Genomic DNA, 17,342 nt, shown 5'->3' with positions numbered 1-17,342 from the left:
ATCTGTTGGTTCAGCATCCTTGCAAGGAATGTAGTTGTTTTTAGCTCACCAGTCACAAAGTGACAAGGTGAGCTTTTGTGATCGCGTGGCATCCGTCGTCCGTCCGTGCGTAAACTTTTGCTTGTGACCACTCTAGAGGTCACTTTTTTCATGGGATCTTTATGAAAGTTGGTCAGAATGTTCATCTTGATAATATCTAGGTCAAGTTCGAAACTGGGTCACGTGCTGTCCAAAACTAGGTCAGTAGGTCTAAAAATAGAAAAACCTTGTGACCTCTCTAGAGGCCATATTTTTCAATGGATCGTCATGAAAATTGGTCAGAATGTTCATCTTGATGATATCTAGGTCAAGATCGAAACTGGGTCATGTGCGGTCCAAAACTAGGTCATTAGGTCTAAAAATAGAAAAACCTTTTGACCTCCCTAGAGGCCATTTTTAGCTCGACTATTCATAGAATAGTAGAGCTATTGGACTCGCCCATGCGTCGGCGTCCGCGTCCGCGTCCCGATTTGGTTAAGTTTTTGTATAGAAGCTGGTATCTCAGCAACCACTTGTGGGAATGTATTGAAACTTCACACACTTATTCACTGTGATAAACTGACTTACATTGCACAGGTTCCATAACTCTGTTTTGCTTTTTTACAAAATTATGCCCCTTTTTTGACTTTAAAATTTTTGGTTAAGGTTTTGTATGTAAGCTGGTATCTAAGTAACCACTTGTGGGAATGGATTGAAACTTCACACACTTATTTACTGTGATAAACTGACTTACATTGCACAGGTTCCATAACTCTATTTTGCTTTTTTACAAAATTATGCCCCTTTTTCGACTTAGAATTTTTTGGTTAAGGTTTTGTATGTAAGCTGGTATCTCAGTACTCACTAATGGGAATGGATTGAAACTTCACACACTTGTTCACTGTCATGATCTGACATGCACAAAGCAGGTCCCATAACTTTATTTTGCTTTTTTACAAAATTATGCCCCTTTTTCAGCATAGAAATTTTTGGTTAAGTTTTTGTATGTAAGCTGGTATCTCAGTATCCACTAATGGGAAAGGATTGAAACTTCACACACTAGTTCACTGTCATGATATGACATGCAGTGCAAAGGGTCAATAACTCAACTTTGCATTTTACAAAATTATGCCCCTTTTTGAACTTAGGAGTTTTTGGGTTAAATTCTTATATGTAAGCTGGTATCTCAGTACCCACTAATGGGAATGGATTGAAACTTCATACACTTGTCCACTGTCATGAGCTGATAAGCACTATGCAGGTTCCATAACCCTATTTTACTTTTTTACTAAATTATGCCCCTTTTTCGACTTTCTTATTCATTCAAGCGACAAGGCTGTTAAATAGTCGAGCGTTGTTGTCCTCCAGCAGCTCTTGTTTTCATGGATCTTCATGAAAATTGGTCAGAATGTTTACCTTGATGATATCTAGGTCAAGTTCGAAAGTGGGTCACGTGCGGTCAAAAACTAGGTCAGTAGATCTAAATATAGAAAAACCTTGTGACCTCCCTAGAGGCCATATTTTTAAATGGATCTTCATGAAAATTAGTCAGAGTGTTCATTTTGGTGATATCTAGGTCAAGTTCGAAACTGGGTCACGTGCTATCCAAAACTAGGTCAGTAGGTCTAAAAATTGAAAAACCTTGTGACCTCTCTAGAGGCCATATTTTTCAATGGATCGTCATGAAAATTGGTCAGAATGTTAGCCTTGATAATATCTTAGTCAGGTTCGAAAGTGGATGACGTGTGATCAAAAACTAGGTCAGTAGGTCTAAAAATAGAAAAACTTGTGACCTCTCTAGAGGCCATACATTACATGAGATCTTCATGAAAATTGGTCAGAATGTTCATCTTGATGATATCTAGGTCAAGTTTGAAACTGGGTCATGTGCCTTCAAAAACTAGGTCATTAGGTCAATTAATAGAAAAACCTTGTGACCTCTCTAGAGGCCATAATTTTCATGAGATCTTCATGAACATTGGTGAGAATTTTCACCTTGATGGTATCTAGGTCAAGTTCGAAACTGGGTCAAGTGCCTTCAAAAACTAGGTCATTAGGTCAAATAATAGAAAAACCTTGTGACCTGTCTAGAGGCCATATTTTTCAATGGAACTTCATGAAACTTTGTCAGAATTTTTATCTCGATGATATCTAGGTCAAGTTCAAAACTGGGTCACATGAGCTCAAATACTATGTCACTATGTCAAATAATAGAAAAAAAGACGTCATACTCGGTTCAAAACTGGGTCATTTGGGGACAGGTGAGCGATTCAGGACCATCGTGGTCCTTTTGTTTTCATGTATATATCTACCTTGGGGAAAGGGGATACAGACAGAAGCTCCCCCTCTCCTGCACAATTTGATCAAGGCAAACAGAATCCCCACTTCCATTTTTGTCAAATTTTATCAAAATTTTCATTTCATTCTGCTTAGAATTGATAATTTTCTCCTTATAAATTGTAATTTTTTGTTTCTGTTCATCTTCGTTTAATTTTTATTGAGCCCGTTTGCGGAAGCAAAGACATAGTCGTCCAAATGGCTGTTCGGTGTATGTGCATGAGTCCGCCCATCTGGATTTGTTTGTCCGGACCATAACTTTGACCTGCATGGAGCAATCTTGTTTATATTTGGCATGAATGTTAACCTCAGTGAGACGGAGTGTCCCGCGCAAACCTCAGGTTCCTATCTCAAAGGTCAAGGTCACAGTTGGAGGTCAAAGGTCTTGTCAGATCTTGACAGCTGGCGGGCTCGACATGTTGCCCGTAGGCATCTAGTTATGTTTTTATTCAACAAAATCAATTTGGGGATTTGTTTGTCTTGGTCAAATTGAGCAGGAGGGATTTTGTCCTGAATTCTAGGGAATAGACTGAGTTTTGCATTGTAAACTCAGTTTATGCTCTCATTCACCGACTTGTTTATTTGAGTTTATATGTGACATAAAAGTAATTTCAGTGAGTTATTCTGCTATACATGTAGTACAATTTTTGTATTACAGATTGATTTTGGAGATATGCCCCTCAGAGCTGACAAGTCCCCATTTGAAGATCTCATATCCAAACAACCAATGAGCATCGCTTATCTTCGCCAGTATCTTCGCGGATGTGTTTACCACAAATAAACATTCAGCATCGCCTATCTTTGCGGATGTGTTTACCACAAATAAACATTCAGCATCACCTTTCTTTGCCAGTATCTTTGCAAATGTGTTTACCACAAGTAAACATTCAGCATCACCTGTCTTCGCAGATGTGCTTAACACAAGTAAACATTCAGCATCGCCTATCTTTGCCAGTATCTTCGCAGATGTGTTTACCACAACATTGCCTGTCTTTGCCACAATCTTAATGGATGTATTTACAGAATATATCAGAATAGATGCTGATGTGTAAACTGTTAAGTTTTATTAAGTAGACTTTCAGCACTGCCAAAATTGAACATCTGTGAGTATTTATTTTCTACAATAGATCATGAAACACCTGGTCATCTCTGAAGTTATTAACATTCAAAATCTTGATGGGTTACTTTACAGCTTGTGAACATTAAACTTTTGGTGTCTTCAGGTATATCTACTTCACAAGTAAACATTGTGCCTTTTGACTGTCATTGTTATAAATTGGAGTTTTGGTCACTGGATATGCTTACCACAAAAAAAGTGTTGATCGCCTTTTTCTGCCAGTGTCAGTGTGGAGAAGGTATAATACTCCTGATGGACTATAAACTTTGCTGTTTTGTAGATAAACTGTGGCTAGTTACCACAGGGTCATTGACTATAGTTATCGATACCGCCATACATAAATGTTAAAAGTAAATTCAGAAACACCCAGCCATGTATACATTATCATTTGACTGCTCTATCGAAGTCAGCAAATTTTAGACCTCTCTCAACAACTGTAGGAAAGTTGTATTTTGTATTAATTTAGTTGTTACTTTTTCAGTGTTATTTGTTGGGTATGGACAATTTGACAAAAGAGATGGAAAAATCTTAAGTAGTATCATTAACCCTTTGCCTGCTGGCGGCAGTAATTCTGCCTTTGCGACCAGTGCAGACCAAGATCAGCCTGCACATCCATGCAGTCTGATCATGGTCTGCACTGTTTGCTATTCAGTCAGTAAATTTTCAGTAAACACCCCTTCGAATAATAAATGGTATTGCCCAAATTGAATGATGGACCAGTCCATTATAGAAATTTAGCAGGCTAAGGGTTAAGGGAGGGAATACTGTACTGTGTTAATACTGTTACATGAAACAGTTCAGAACCAATGCAGGTGATAGTTCTGTGAATGTGACATGAATCAGAAACAAGGTTGTCAAAAAATTAGCATATAACTACATGTATTAAGGAGAAAATGAGAAATAAATCTTTGCATTCTTCACATTTATGATGCATCTCTTTTGTACCTTGCTGTGGCATTATTAATTTTGACATTTAACTTACTGATAATCCAAAAAAAAACACATTGCGAGGGTTGAACACAGAACTGTCGTAACTCATGTTAAGTAAGGAAGGAGTTACAACAGTTTACGTTCAGCTCTCGATTTTTAAAGACAACGTTATTTACCATTGCTTGTTGAAGCTTTGTGTATAGGCCAATATTTCATGGCATTCTTGCCTTGATTTCATTATTGTAGGAATATTGTTCAATGTTATATATAGAGATTATTTACCTACCCTGTGATCATGTATATTTTTGTTGATGAAGTATGGACAGGTGTCGGAACACTTGCAGACAGTCTTGATACCTTGACACTACAGTAATTTGACATCCCTGAAGTGAAAATATCTTCAATGAATAAAAAACGGCATGTTTTAGAAAACTTAAAAAAATACCTTTGTATCCTGTTTTACTGATTTGTCACCAAAATTTTCCCAGTTCATACAGAAGCCTCATAGCTAAAGATTTTATATTCTGACAATACTAATTGTCATATATTTATAGAACTGAAAGTTATTTTATGAAATATATATGTGCCTTTTTACATTGTCAGTAATGAAAGGTTGTATTTGCTATTATGGCTTATTTTCTATAAAGTTATTGTATCCAAGATCACATAATATGCAGTAAAAATGGGAATGAGGCAAATAGATGAAATATTTCTAAAACTGACCAGGAGATGGACTGTTTGTAACAGATACGACCTTATATTATTCACAAAATGCTATTTTTGGTTCAGTAAAAAGGGTTATATGTTTCAGGTCATTTCCCTTTCATTGTAGTTTTAAAAGAATGTGTAGGTCCTGAAACATTGTAAGTAACCACTTAGCACCTCATATTTTAGGGGTGTCAATTTATACTGCATCATATCGAAATGTTTGTGATATGTATTTTTTTAAATTATCAGGTTTTCATAAAATGAATTACTGAATCCATAGTCACAGTTCAGTGGTAATCAAGACCCATAGTCTTTATCAAAGCCAAAATTAATACAAATGAGCTGCACCATGAGAAAACCAACATAGTGGTTTTGCAACCAGCATGGATCCAGACCAGCCTGCACATCCACGCAGTCTGGTCAGGATCTGTGCTGTTGGCTAAAGGTTTCTCTAATTGCAATAGGGTTTGAAAGCGAACAGCATGGATCCTGATCAGACTGCGCCGATGCGCAGGCTGGTCTGGATCCATGCTGGTCACAAACGCACTATGTTGGTTTTCTCATGGCGCGGCTCAATTATAGACTAAGTTCATTATTCCTTGGAGAGTACATGCCGTCAGTTTGAAACATAATGCATTCTTTTCTGTATTTCATGTAGTGGTACACAACTGTAAGTCTATAGTTTTTTTGTGTGTGTTTTTTTTTCTGTCATCATTTTTCTATGAGTTAGTTTAGCTATGTTGTGGTTCAAATGATAGGAAGGAGAGTAGAGGTCTTAAAATGTAATATGGTCAGTGTGTTTTACAAAGAGAAGAAAAATTAACTTTGTATAACAGGTATATTTTATTTAATATGGTTTTTAATTTAGTTTTTAAGGTGAAATGATCTGATTAGAACTATGTATTTTACTTTTAGTTGAAATATGTTAATGTTAATATACCATTTAATCATGAAATGGGTTAATTATGGTTCAGTGGTTTAAGTTTTGCTGCCTTCATGTCACCATCTTGTAACTTGCAGACACTCAGAAACTTGTTATAATGAAATTGAAAATTGGCTATTGTATCAACAGATTTTATAGAATACAGCTTTTTTTTTAAAAAAAAGCAACAAAAAAAAATCAAAAATCACCCTTTTATACTTTCAAACTGTGAAATTATACATTTTAAAAGAAAATTTGGCATGAAAAAAGATTACTTTTCTCTATGGTGAATTTATCTGATAAAGATTTAATTTCAGTTGTATGATAATGTATTGAAAGTGATTTTTTTTTTGCCCTGTGTCAAAATGCATGGGATAGTTTGTTTTTTTATATTCCTTACAAGCCATAACAAATTGTGTTGCTTACTGTCTTCCATACATTTTATATGCATGTATTTTGTGTTTTTGTTTCCGAAAATATTGAAAAATATTCAGGGTATGAAGATATTATTAGTATATAAATTTTTGAAAGGGTCATATCTGAATGAAATATTATGTTGTTTCTATGTGTTGAACAAATTTTGCAAATGTACATCAAAATAATTGTATATCTATGTTTTATTGTTGCCTGAATACTGGATCCATAGACATCAGTATCATACTTGTGTAGTGATTATGATGCTTTTTGCCCAGTTTTTAGAACTTTTGACATTTGTAATAATAAATGGTAAAATATGTTTGTAAAATATTCAGCAGTCTACCCTGAAATGTAGGTTAACTTCAGTTTGCATTTCATGTGATCATTTTATTTTGCTCAGTGTTCAGTTTTAACTCTTACACCTGTATGAGTGTAATAGACTTATCTGTTCAGTGTTTGTATGACCCATGCATCAGACTATTCCATTGATACAGGGTGGAAGGGTTTGAATGTTGTTTTATATATACCCGGTATGATTTTGCTAAAATTTTAAACAATTCCAATAGGAATACACATGCCATAAATCATACAGTATACAGGCTGCCACCAAAAGAGCTCTCCACTTGGTTTTATTTATATTTCTTTAATTCAGATTCATTCCCTTTCAGTTTAGGACAGAGACAGTGTGATATTTGGTACTTTTATCGAATGGCTTGCCAGTAAATGTTTTGACTATTGAATGACAGGTCATTCAGTAAGTGTTTTATTACATGACGGAAATAAATTGTGGTTTGTATTTTCTTCAAGTTTTGACTTTAGCCACAAAAAAATTGGTGTTGAACCATAGACCAGACAATAGCACAAACTATGGACTGGTGATTTTAGTCATATAATAATATGTATCATGCAAAACACAAAATATATAACATGAAGCATTTTCAGTTTTAGAAATTCGTGAAGGTTATGGAAAGTTTCATGAAAACAGAAAAATTATGTGAAAATTACAGTTTGTACATAGAGAATCATTGAAGGAAGTGAACTTCTACTGTCACAGTAATTTTTGACATTATGGTTTCTATTGCTGGACTAAAATTCTTCCATTTTCATTGAAAAATTTCAAATTCAATACAGGCACACCTGTAAGACAAGTCACTTATAAGCCATGTATTCACAAAATCTCCTTGTTCCTTAGGCAAACCATAAATACTTAATAACAATTTAGGAGTATTAACAAATTCAGGTGGTTATTTTCTTTTTGGGACAGCCTGCATGTATGTCAGTTGAAGGTGCTAAACTTTAATACGTTTGAGATTTTTTGTCAATGTTAAGTCAAAGTTTAGGTGCCTTATGTATAATCTGCTTTAGATTGTGTTCAAGATTAATTTTAAAATGTATCATGACACAAGTTATCGTATTTATTGAAAAAGTCATTTACTGTGTATATATGTCATATGTATGTATTCATGTGTATTCAAAGAACTTATGAGTCATCTTCTTAAAAAGGTTTACATTAATACTTTGTAAAATACTTGTAAACTTTTTCTGACTTATAATTTGATGTATATTCACACTTTTTGTGAAGGAAGTATCAGAAAATGATTTTATTGTAATAATTCACATATTTGACTGTAGAATTCATTACACAACAAAACGATTTTTTAGGATGGGGGTTTTCTTGTGATGACTCTAGTTGATTGAACTCTAGTTGATTGAATTGCTTTAATTTAATGAATTTTATATATCTTGTAGGATGCCTTTACTTAGATCAGTAATTGCCCATTTCAATATTACAAGAAAATGATGCATTAGTAAGCATGAAAACTGCATCATTGTTAAAATTTGGCATATTTTGATTTACTTAATAGCAAGAACACATCTTGACTTGCGACAAATTTGTTTATTTAGACAGATTCAACACTGCCCATTTTGTTTTCAAAGGAAATATGAATTTCTGTTTCAGGTCCAAGGAAAATAAAATTAATGTTTAATTTCTCAAAATTCATGCAATACAGGTTTATAGGGTATATATGGGGTCATCTTTCAGTTGATCATGTGTTTAGTTGATTGCAAAATGTTTGTGGAGTCAACTACTTCGGAATCCACAGTTTTTAAGGGATCTCAATGTAACCTCACACATTTTTGTCTTACGTGGACTGATGTGGGGGCACCCATAAACCTTTTTAGGTTTTAGTGCTAACTGCTTCAAAATTTTAAGGGATTTCAATGGTACTTTACACAGGTGATCACCATGAAGAGTAGTTTTGTGTTACATTTTTTCTTGTATGGACTGCGGTACCCATACCCCTTAAGGTTTTGAGGCAAATTGACTCCAGAGTTCTAAGCATATCCCAATGTGGAATGTAACACAGGTGATCACCATGAAGAAAAGTTGTGTGACATTTTTTCTTGTGTGTACTAAGGTACCAGTACCCCATAAGGTTTTGAGGCAAACTGACTCCAAAGTTCTAAGAGGTTAACAGAGGTATCACTGAGAAGAGTAGTTGTATGTAACTTATTTTTCTTAAACAGACCAGGATTTGGTATTGGAGCACCAATACCCCCACAAGTTTGAAAAAATAGTTTGTGGAGTAAACTTTCACAGTTTTACGGGGATTCCACTGAAACTCCATACAGTTGGTTAGATTGATGTGTGGCTGAATGTGACATTGGATTGGGACACTAGGGCACATCAGATACTTATTTATTGTTAGTTTTTAAAAACATTTTTGTCTGTATATTGTCAACTGGTAACATATTGTTGGCATGCAATATCTGTTGCTTTTATTTGTATTCTTAGTTATATTTTAGGTGTGCACCCTTGAACTTTCCTTTCCATTGTCAAAGCTGTAATCGGGGGTATTTGTCACATTTTAGCTGCTTTTATAGCTGTGATGATGTATATAGTTTTGATATGCTAGAAAGAGTGAATTCACCCATATTGTTCCTGTTGATACACCCACCTATATATATTAGTCCATTCCTTTGCTTGTTTTAATGTCAAAATGAATATAATTTAAAACTACCCATTCATGGAAAGGTTTTTAATCTAAGTGTCTTATTTTACACAAAATATTTACAAAAAGTGAAAATTTTTACTTTTTCATTTGTCCAAAAATCGTTTGGATATATTTTTTTTTTCAAAACATTGTTTGATATTTTACGTGGATACTGAACTTTGATATACAATTTTATTCCAAAGACCACTTTTCCAAAACACAATTTACAGGGAATTTCATTTTACCTGAATTGTGAATTAATTCTAAGCAGCTTCAGGTCTTACCCAGTGTTTGTTTTTTTCCAAGACTGTGTCACAGTAAAGTGGACTAACTTAAGGTTCAGGAGTCATTTTGAACAGTATGATGGAATAAAACTAATATTGAATTCTTATAGAAATATGATAGTTTTCAGCAAGATAATTTTACAGATTCATATTAACTTGGCCCCTCTATACAAGGTATATAATACCGGATGAAAACTAATCTGAAACTGCCTAATAAAATGTTCTAAATTTGATTAATTGAAGGTGAAATTTTAGAATTTAAATTTTACCTATCAATATTAAGATTCAATTTTGATTCCAAGTTGGGTAAAAGCTGACAGTGCATTAATAAGGAGTTCTGATGGGTATATATGCAGTATTCAGTAAATGAACACAAACACTCATTATATTGATAAATATTTTATATTAAAGTCATACCTTTTACTGTGTAACCAGATAAACTATCATTCTGTTTAGCAGTCAGAGTTACCAGTACATAAAAAATGGAATGTTAGCTACCCAACAGGCATTCTTCATGTAAAAAAATTGTAAATATGGTTTGTTGTAAAAATGTATCTATAATGTAGATTTTAATGTATTTGCTGCTATATCAATATAACGGTATGTTGTCACCATGTTTCCATCATCTGAGCCCTAGTATCAACAACTAACTGTATTCTCCCCCCCTCCCCCACCCCGCCCAACTCATCATGTTCCTGTACATTCAAGCCTCCGTATCAACAAATAGCTGTAATTTTCCCCTGTTCCCCAACATTCAAATCTCAGTATCAACAAATAGCTGTAATTTTTCCCTGTTCCCCAACATATAAATCTCAGTATCAACAAATAGCTGTTATTTTCCCCTGTTCCCCAACATTCAAATCTCAGTATCAACAAATAGCTGTACTTTTTCCCTGTTCCCTACATTCAAACCCCAATATCAACAAATGGCTGTACTTTGCCCCTTGTTCCCCAACATTCAAGCCTCAGTACCAACAAATAGCTGTACTATGTTCCCTGTTCCCAAACCTTTCATTGTAGATGTACTTCTCCCCTGCCCTGAACCTTCCTGCCCTTTTAACATACATAGCTGTACTTTATACCTGTCCCCCAACATTCCAGTCCCTTTATTTTTCATTCCCCTGTATCATTATTTAACAGTACTTTACCATTTTTTTTCAGAACTACCAGCCCCCGTATCAATGCACTGTACTGAGAACAATGCAAATAATCAATGCAAATTATTGAAGTCTATAACATATATGTATTTTAAATACCACATTATATAAAGGGATCTTATTGTGCTGGCATAAGAATATATCATTTTGAGCGATCAGTAACTGGTCATATTAAGTTAGTAGGCAAGTGTTTGAACTATTTGACAGGTAAGCTTTAGTGAGCTTACTGTATTTTTACCGCACAAGCCTATTTACCATAACACTACCAGATACTGATCTAATAATTCTTTTATTATCATGTTGTTAAGTCATTGTTGAAAAGTCTTCCAGGGTTTTAAACTCATTCGAGCAGAAGTCCCCGGATAAGCTATTACATGTTACATGTAGTTTGTTTGGGTATTTTGTTTGCTTTCCATTTGTCACCAGACTGATACTAGAAAAAAACAAAACTTCTTCTCATTTAAGAAATGGTGTATCTCCATTGCACTTTTTCTGTTGCATTCTCTCTTAGATCCTTATTATTACATATTTTCTTGAACTATTATCACCTTTGTTCAAAATACTAGGCTGCAGTGCATTAAGTGTATGTCAGAGTTATAATTGAGTTTGTTATGGACATCTGTAGGCATGCCCCTTTAAAGTAAATTGATGTAAATGAGATGTGAAACCAAAATTTGTAGTCCTGTTTGGCGCCATATAACCTATACTGTGTTGGTGCGCCATAAAACCCAAATAAATAAATTTAAAGTAAATTGTTATGTTATATGCCCCTTTAAAGTCAATTTTGATGTGATATCCCGTTTAAACCAATTTTGATGTGATTTCCATCAGGAGGTATGCCTCTCTAAAGTCAGTTTTAACGTTGAGGAAATCTACACCTAAAATAATTTATAAACAGGATATAAGACATTACTTTGTCTAGTTGTTACTTTTTTATTTATGGCTCATTCTTACCACTGTATCTGTGTACAAAAATGTCAATACCATTGTTTTGTAACTTTTATTTATGTTACAAGATTGAATTAATGAATTTTTTTTTTAACATTTATTTTATTGCCAGTGAAATGTGATAAGATACGAGACACAAAGTTTTTTATATCAGTTTCAAAATTTTCATTTCCTTGTATATACATATATATAGTACAAAAACATATGAATAGAACCATTTATTAATTAGGGTTTTGGGCTTCCATAGATATGTAACAAACATAGTTTATATTTAAGTTAGTGCTGTAGTTTAAGTTTTGTGATGTTAATTAACCATTAGCCGGCTAAATTTCTAAAATGGACTAGTCCATCTTGGGCAGTACCATTTATTATTTGAATGGGTACTCATTGAAAATGTACTGACTGAATAGCAAACAGTGCAGAGACCTTGGCCTGCACTTGTTGCAAAGGCAGAATCACTTGACACCAGCAGGCTGAAGGTTGAGAAAACTTAAAAGTATTTGCTCATTTAAGGAAAGGCTGATCTTCAAGTTGTACTTAATTGTAAAACATTAAATTGTCTTTGTTCCATCATTTTTTTTTTTTTAGATGAAATAAATTTTAAGGCAAGTCAAGAAGTGAATACAATATTTATGTCCATTTGAAATATGAAGTACACAATCATGGTAATTTAATGTAAAGATTACATTTTCAGATTAGAGAATCATTTCTTATTGAATGTAAAACATTTAGAGTACACAGGGTTTTTTTATGCCCCCGAAGGGAGGCATATTAGTTTTCAACTGTCCGTCCGTTAGTTTGTCACACCAATGTTAACTTTTTGCATGAAGGCACTTTACTCGCAAACCACTGCACCCAGGACCTTCAAACTTCACATGCTGATAGTACTTATTGAGTACACGACCCCTACAGACTTTGAGGTCACCAGGTCAAAGGTCAAGGTCACAGGGGCCAATGTTAACTTTTTGCATGAAGGCACTTTACTCACGAACCACTGCACCCAGGACCTTCAAACTTCACATCCTGATACTACATATTGAGTACACGACCCCTACTGACTTTTGGGTCACCAGGTCAAAGGTCAAGGTCACAGGGGCCAATGTTAACTTTTTGCATGAAGGTTCTTTACTCGCGAACCACTGCACCCAGGACCTTCAAACTTGACGTGCTGATAGTACTTATTGAGTACACGACCCCTACTGACTTTGGGGTCACCAGGTCAAAGGTCAAGGTCACAGGGGCCAGTGTTAACTTTTTGCATGAAGGCTCTTTACTAGCGAACCACTGCACCCAGGACCTTCGAACTTCACCTGCTGATAGTACTTATTGAGTACACGACCCCTACTGACTTTGGGGTCACCAGGTCAAAGGTCAAGGTCACAGGGACCAATGTTAACTTTTTGCATGAAGCCACTTTATTCGCGAACCACTGCACCCAGGACCTTAAAACTTCACATGTTGATAGTACTTATCGAGTACACAACCCCTATTGACTTCGGGGACACCATGTCAAAGGTCAAGGTGACCAGGTCAGAGGTCAAGGCGCTGCGGGGGCATTTGTCACCATTAGTGACAGCTCTTGTTTTTATATTGATCATACATTCTGGCCGAATTAGTCTTAAATGTTACTCTATAATTTTATCTTTTACTGTTTTTGTAATTTTTCATTTCCTCACACTTACTTTTCACCTTAGAAGTTTCCTTATGTCCCTCTTGTTTGACCACGGTGAAAAAAATTCTACAAGGGTATTGTTCAATATAAACATTTCCTTTTTCATGCATGCATGGATAAAAGCAACATTGCATAAACATTAAACATAACATGCATGGATATTAAAAAAACATTGCATAAATGTTCAACATAACAAGCTGATATATTATATGGACTCATTTTATTTGAATTGCTTCCCTTTTATATGATGAAGTATTTCATTGCATTTTTTTCTTTACATTCCCTTCTATTTAAAAAATGAAATATTATTAGACACGTTTTCTTCTATACGAATAGATTTTAAAAAAAAAGAACAGTAGATATTCAAAACCCAAACATTTTGCATTGTAAAACTGTATAATTACTGGTATATAACAATATTGTGTGGACTGGTATATCATTGACGTTGGTTGGCCGCCCTGAATATGGAACCCCTACAAGCAGACTTATTATCTCAGCTGCAGATCTGATATCTGTCAATGATATACCAGTTTGTTTTTTGTTTGTTTTTTTTTTAATTAAACTTAAAAAAAAAACCTGGTATATCATTGACAGATATCAGATCTGCAGCTGAGATAATAAGTCTGCTTGTAGGGGTTCCATATTCAGGGCGGCCAACCAACGTGACTTTTGGATACTGTACACAAGGAGAAAATATCACTTTTCACATGGCATTTTGCCTATATTTTCCCTATTACTTGACAGATTTTCATATGATAATTAAAGAGCATCGAAGACAGCAAAATGAGTTTTCGACACAGTTAGTCCACGAAAAGCAGTTGGGCTAAGTGTTTGAGAAAAGTACTTAGACCTCATGGCAGAGGCTTTGTGTAAAGGAAAGCACATATTTTTTTCTGTCATCGACACACTTTGTTTTATGAAAATCTGTCAAGTAACTAGGGAAAATATTGGCAAAATGTTACCTTCTCCGTGAGTACGGTATCCAAAAGGCCACCCTGATATTGCATGGTAATACTTAGTCATGTTTTTACTTCAGTGCAATATGTAAAATATGGGCAATCTCACCTTGACAATTTATGACATGTCTTTCCTATGAGGAAACTATCATGTGATTTTCAGGTGCAAAAAATAATGTTTATATCAGACAAGTAAACTTTGAAATAGGAAACTTAATCACAATTTTTTACATTACCTTTGATCCCCTTTATAGCTTATTTATATCATATGTTTCTTTTATTTCTATACATGTATTTCAAAACATTCATGCACTCTTTATTTATAGACCATAATATTGAAAATAAAAATAGATATACTTTAATTTCCTGTCGATAAACTAAATGTCATTTTACCTGATTTGCCGTAAAAGATGGTGTTTTTTTTTCAAAATAAAAACAGATTTGTTGTATAGGTTATACAAACAAATACCCCCGTGGATGGTTATGTAAGAAGAACTTTTTATCTTATCTTCTTGCTAATGTTCATTAATATGTGTACAGATAGATAGGTGAACCATATGACATATGGTAATACTAGATTATCCCATGGAAACGTTTTAATTTTTCAGCGTCACACCAATGATAATCTTATGAACTGCTGCCTTACCTACTGCCTTAAACATAATTTTGAAAACATTAAGAGCAAAATCCGCACATTTGGATAATCCACATATGAAATTATTTGAGAATTTTTTTTAAAGTTTTCGGGTATTTTCAAGATATTATTTTGGTGTGAAAACAGCTCTTTTTTAATATACATGTTTTAATAGCCACATTCAACACATAAAGCTGGTATTTTATTGTAACAACAGATATTTTCTTAATTATGACATTTTACGGGTGACATACCTATCCGATGATTTTATCGAACATTTTACCTCCACTTTGAAATGATATATACCTTCATCTCATGTATATGTATTTTGTTTGACTGTTCAGCTTATTGCATTATGTATAATTATGATAATAAATTGCTTAATAAGATGTTATTGTTTCAAATTTATTTGTCACCTAAGAAGTAGTATTTGTATATACTTGATCACAGTGTATACGTATATGTATTTTCATTTGTGTAAGCATACTGTACAGTTTGCTACACAGATAACTTAAAGGTCCAATACTAAGGAAAGTGAACATTTTAATTTCTTTTAAAAAGCACAGAAACTATTTCATTTTATTGGAAAATGAAAGTTGGTATGTAGAAATTCGAAATAAATCGCAGTATATGTACAATTATTTTTCTATGAAGTATGAAGAAAGTTAAAAAGACCTGGGGGGTCATTCTGTCAATTCATTGGAATTTCAACATAATACACATACATTTCTTTGAGTTCCAAAGACCTTCTGTAAATTTTGACCTGCCAATCTTCATTATTTAGTGTCTTGCAGAAGTCTATGCACTGGCTATGAAAAAAAATGCCAACTCACTTTCCCTTAGTAATGGACCTTTAAGCCAACGAAAAACTCAGTCTGTCTACAAGTAGCACCTTAATCCTTACACTGCTAAATTTCTATAATGAACTCGTCTGTCTTTCAATTTGGACAGTATCATTAACTGCTAAAAGGGGTGCTTACTAAAAAGATACTGACTGAATGGTGAACAGTGCAGATCTTGATCAGACTGCACATGTACAGGCTGACCATGATCTACGCTGGTTGCCAAGGCAGAATCAATCGTGTCCAGCATTTTGTAAAAGTCCAAAGTTATTTCTTTATCGAATTTTAATTTGGAGTGTTTTGATATGTTTTTAGCTTGACTAATCATAGAATAGTAGAGCTATTAGACTCGCCCATGCGTCGGCATCCGCGTCTGCCTCTGCGTCAGGGTTCGTGTCCCGATTTGGTTAAGTTTTTGTATGTAAGCTGGTATCTCAGCAACCACTTGTGGGAATGGATTGAAACTTCACACACTTATTTACTGTGATAAACTGACTTACATTGCACAGGTTCCATAACTCTATTTTGCTTTTTTACAAAAATTCTGTCCCTTTTTCTACTTAGAATGTTTTGGTTAAGGTTTTGTATGTAAGCTGGTATCTCAGTACTCACTAATTGGAATAGATTGAAACTTCACACACTTGTTCACTGTCATGATCTGACATGCACAAAGCAGGTCCCATAACTTTATTTTGCTTTTTTACAAAATTATGCCCCTTTTTCAACATAGAAATTTTTGGTTAAGTTTTTGTATGTAAGCTGGTATCTCAGTATCCACTAATGGGAAAGGATTGAAACTTCACACACTTGTTCACTGTCATGAGCTGATAAGCACTATGCAGGTTCCATAACTCTATTTTGCTTTTTTTAAATTATGCCCCTTTTTCGACCTTCGTATTCATTCAATCGACAAGGCTGTTGAATAGTCAAGCGTTGCTGTCCTCCGACAGCTCTTGTTATAAGATGTGGTCTGTACTTGATTAAATAACTGCATTCTGGCCAACCCTATCATTCATTGAGTAAGTCTCTTATGAACGATATTTGAGCCGTGCCATGGGAAAACCAACATAGTGGGTTTGCGACCAGCATGGATCCAGACCAGCCTGCGCATCTGCGCATCTGCGCAGTCTGGTCAGGATCCATGCTGTTCGCTAACGGTTTCTCTTATTGCAGTAGGCTTTAAAAGCGAACAGCATGGAGCCTGACCAGACTGCGCGGATGCGCAGGCTGGTCTGGATCCATGCTGGTCGCAAACCCACTATGTTGGTTTTCTCATTTTCTCATTTCATGCTTAGTTTGTTCACTGAGACCAAGTTTGACATTATTTAAGTTTTTAATGAAGCCTGGAGGTATCTTGATGGAAAGCAAATATTTTTCAGAAATGGCGAAACACATTTATCCAAA

At 34.6% G+C, this 17,342-nt stretch overlaps 1 protein-coding gene across 2 annotated transcripts in view; it reads left to right on the top strand.

The window, feature by feature from the left end:
- LOC123542672 (uncharacterized) overlaps positions 1-15,485 on the top strand; it is a 35,654-nt gene extending 20,169 nt beyond the window's left edge. For both annotated transcript variants that reach the window (XM_045328634.2, XM_045328625.2), the window contains one exon: positions 3,014-15,485. In XM_045328634.2, coding sequence (XP_045184569.2) covers positions 3,014-3,136 — 123 coding nt within the window. In that variant the 3' untranslated portion in view covers positions 3,137-15,485. The remainder of the gene's footprint in view (positions 1-3,013) is intronic.
- The last annotated feature ends 1,857 nt before the right edge of the window (positions 15,486-17,342 follow it).

This window comes from Mercenaria mercenaria, chromosome 1 (genome assembly GCF_021730395.1).
Source record: "Mercenaria mercenaria strain notata chromosome 1, MADL_Memer_1, whole genome shotgun sequence".
Lineage (NCBI taxonomy): Eukaryota > Metazoa > Mollusca > Bivalvia > Venerida > Veneridae > Mercenaria > Mercenaria mercenaria.
This window is presented reverse-complemented; position numbering and strand designations above follow the sequence as displayed.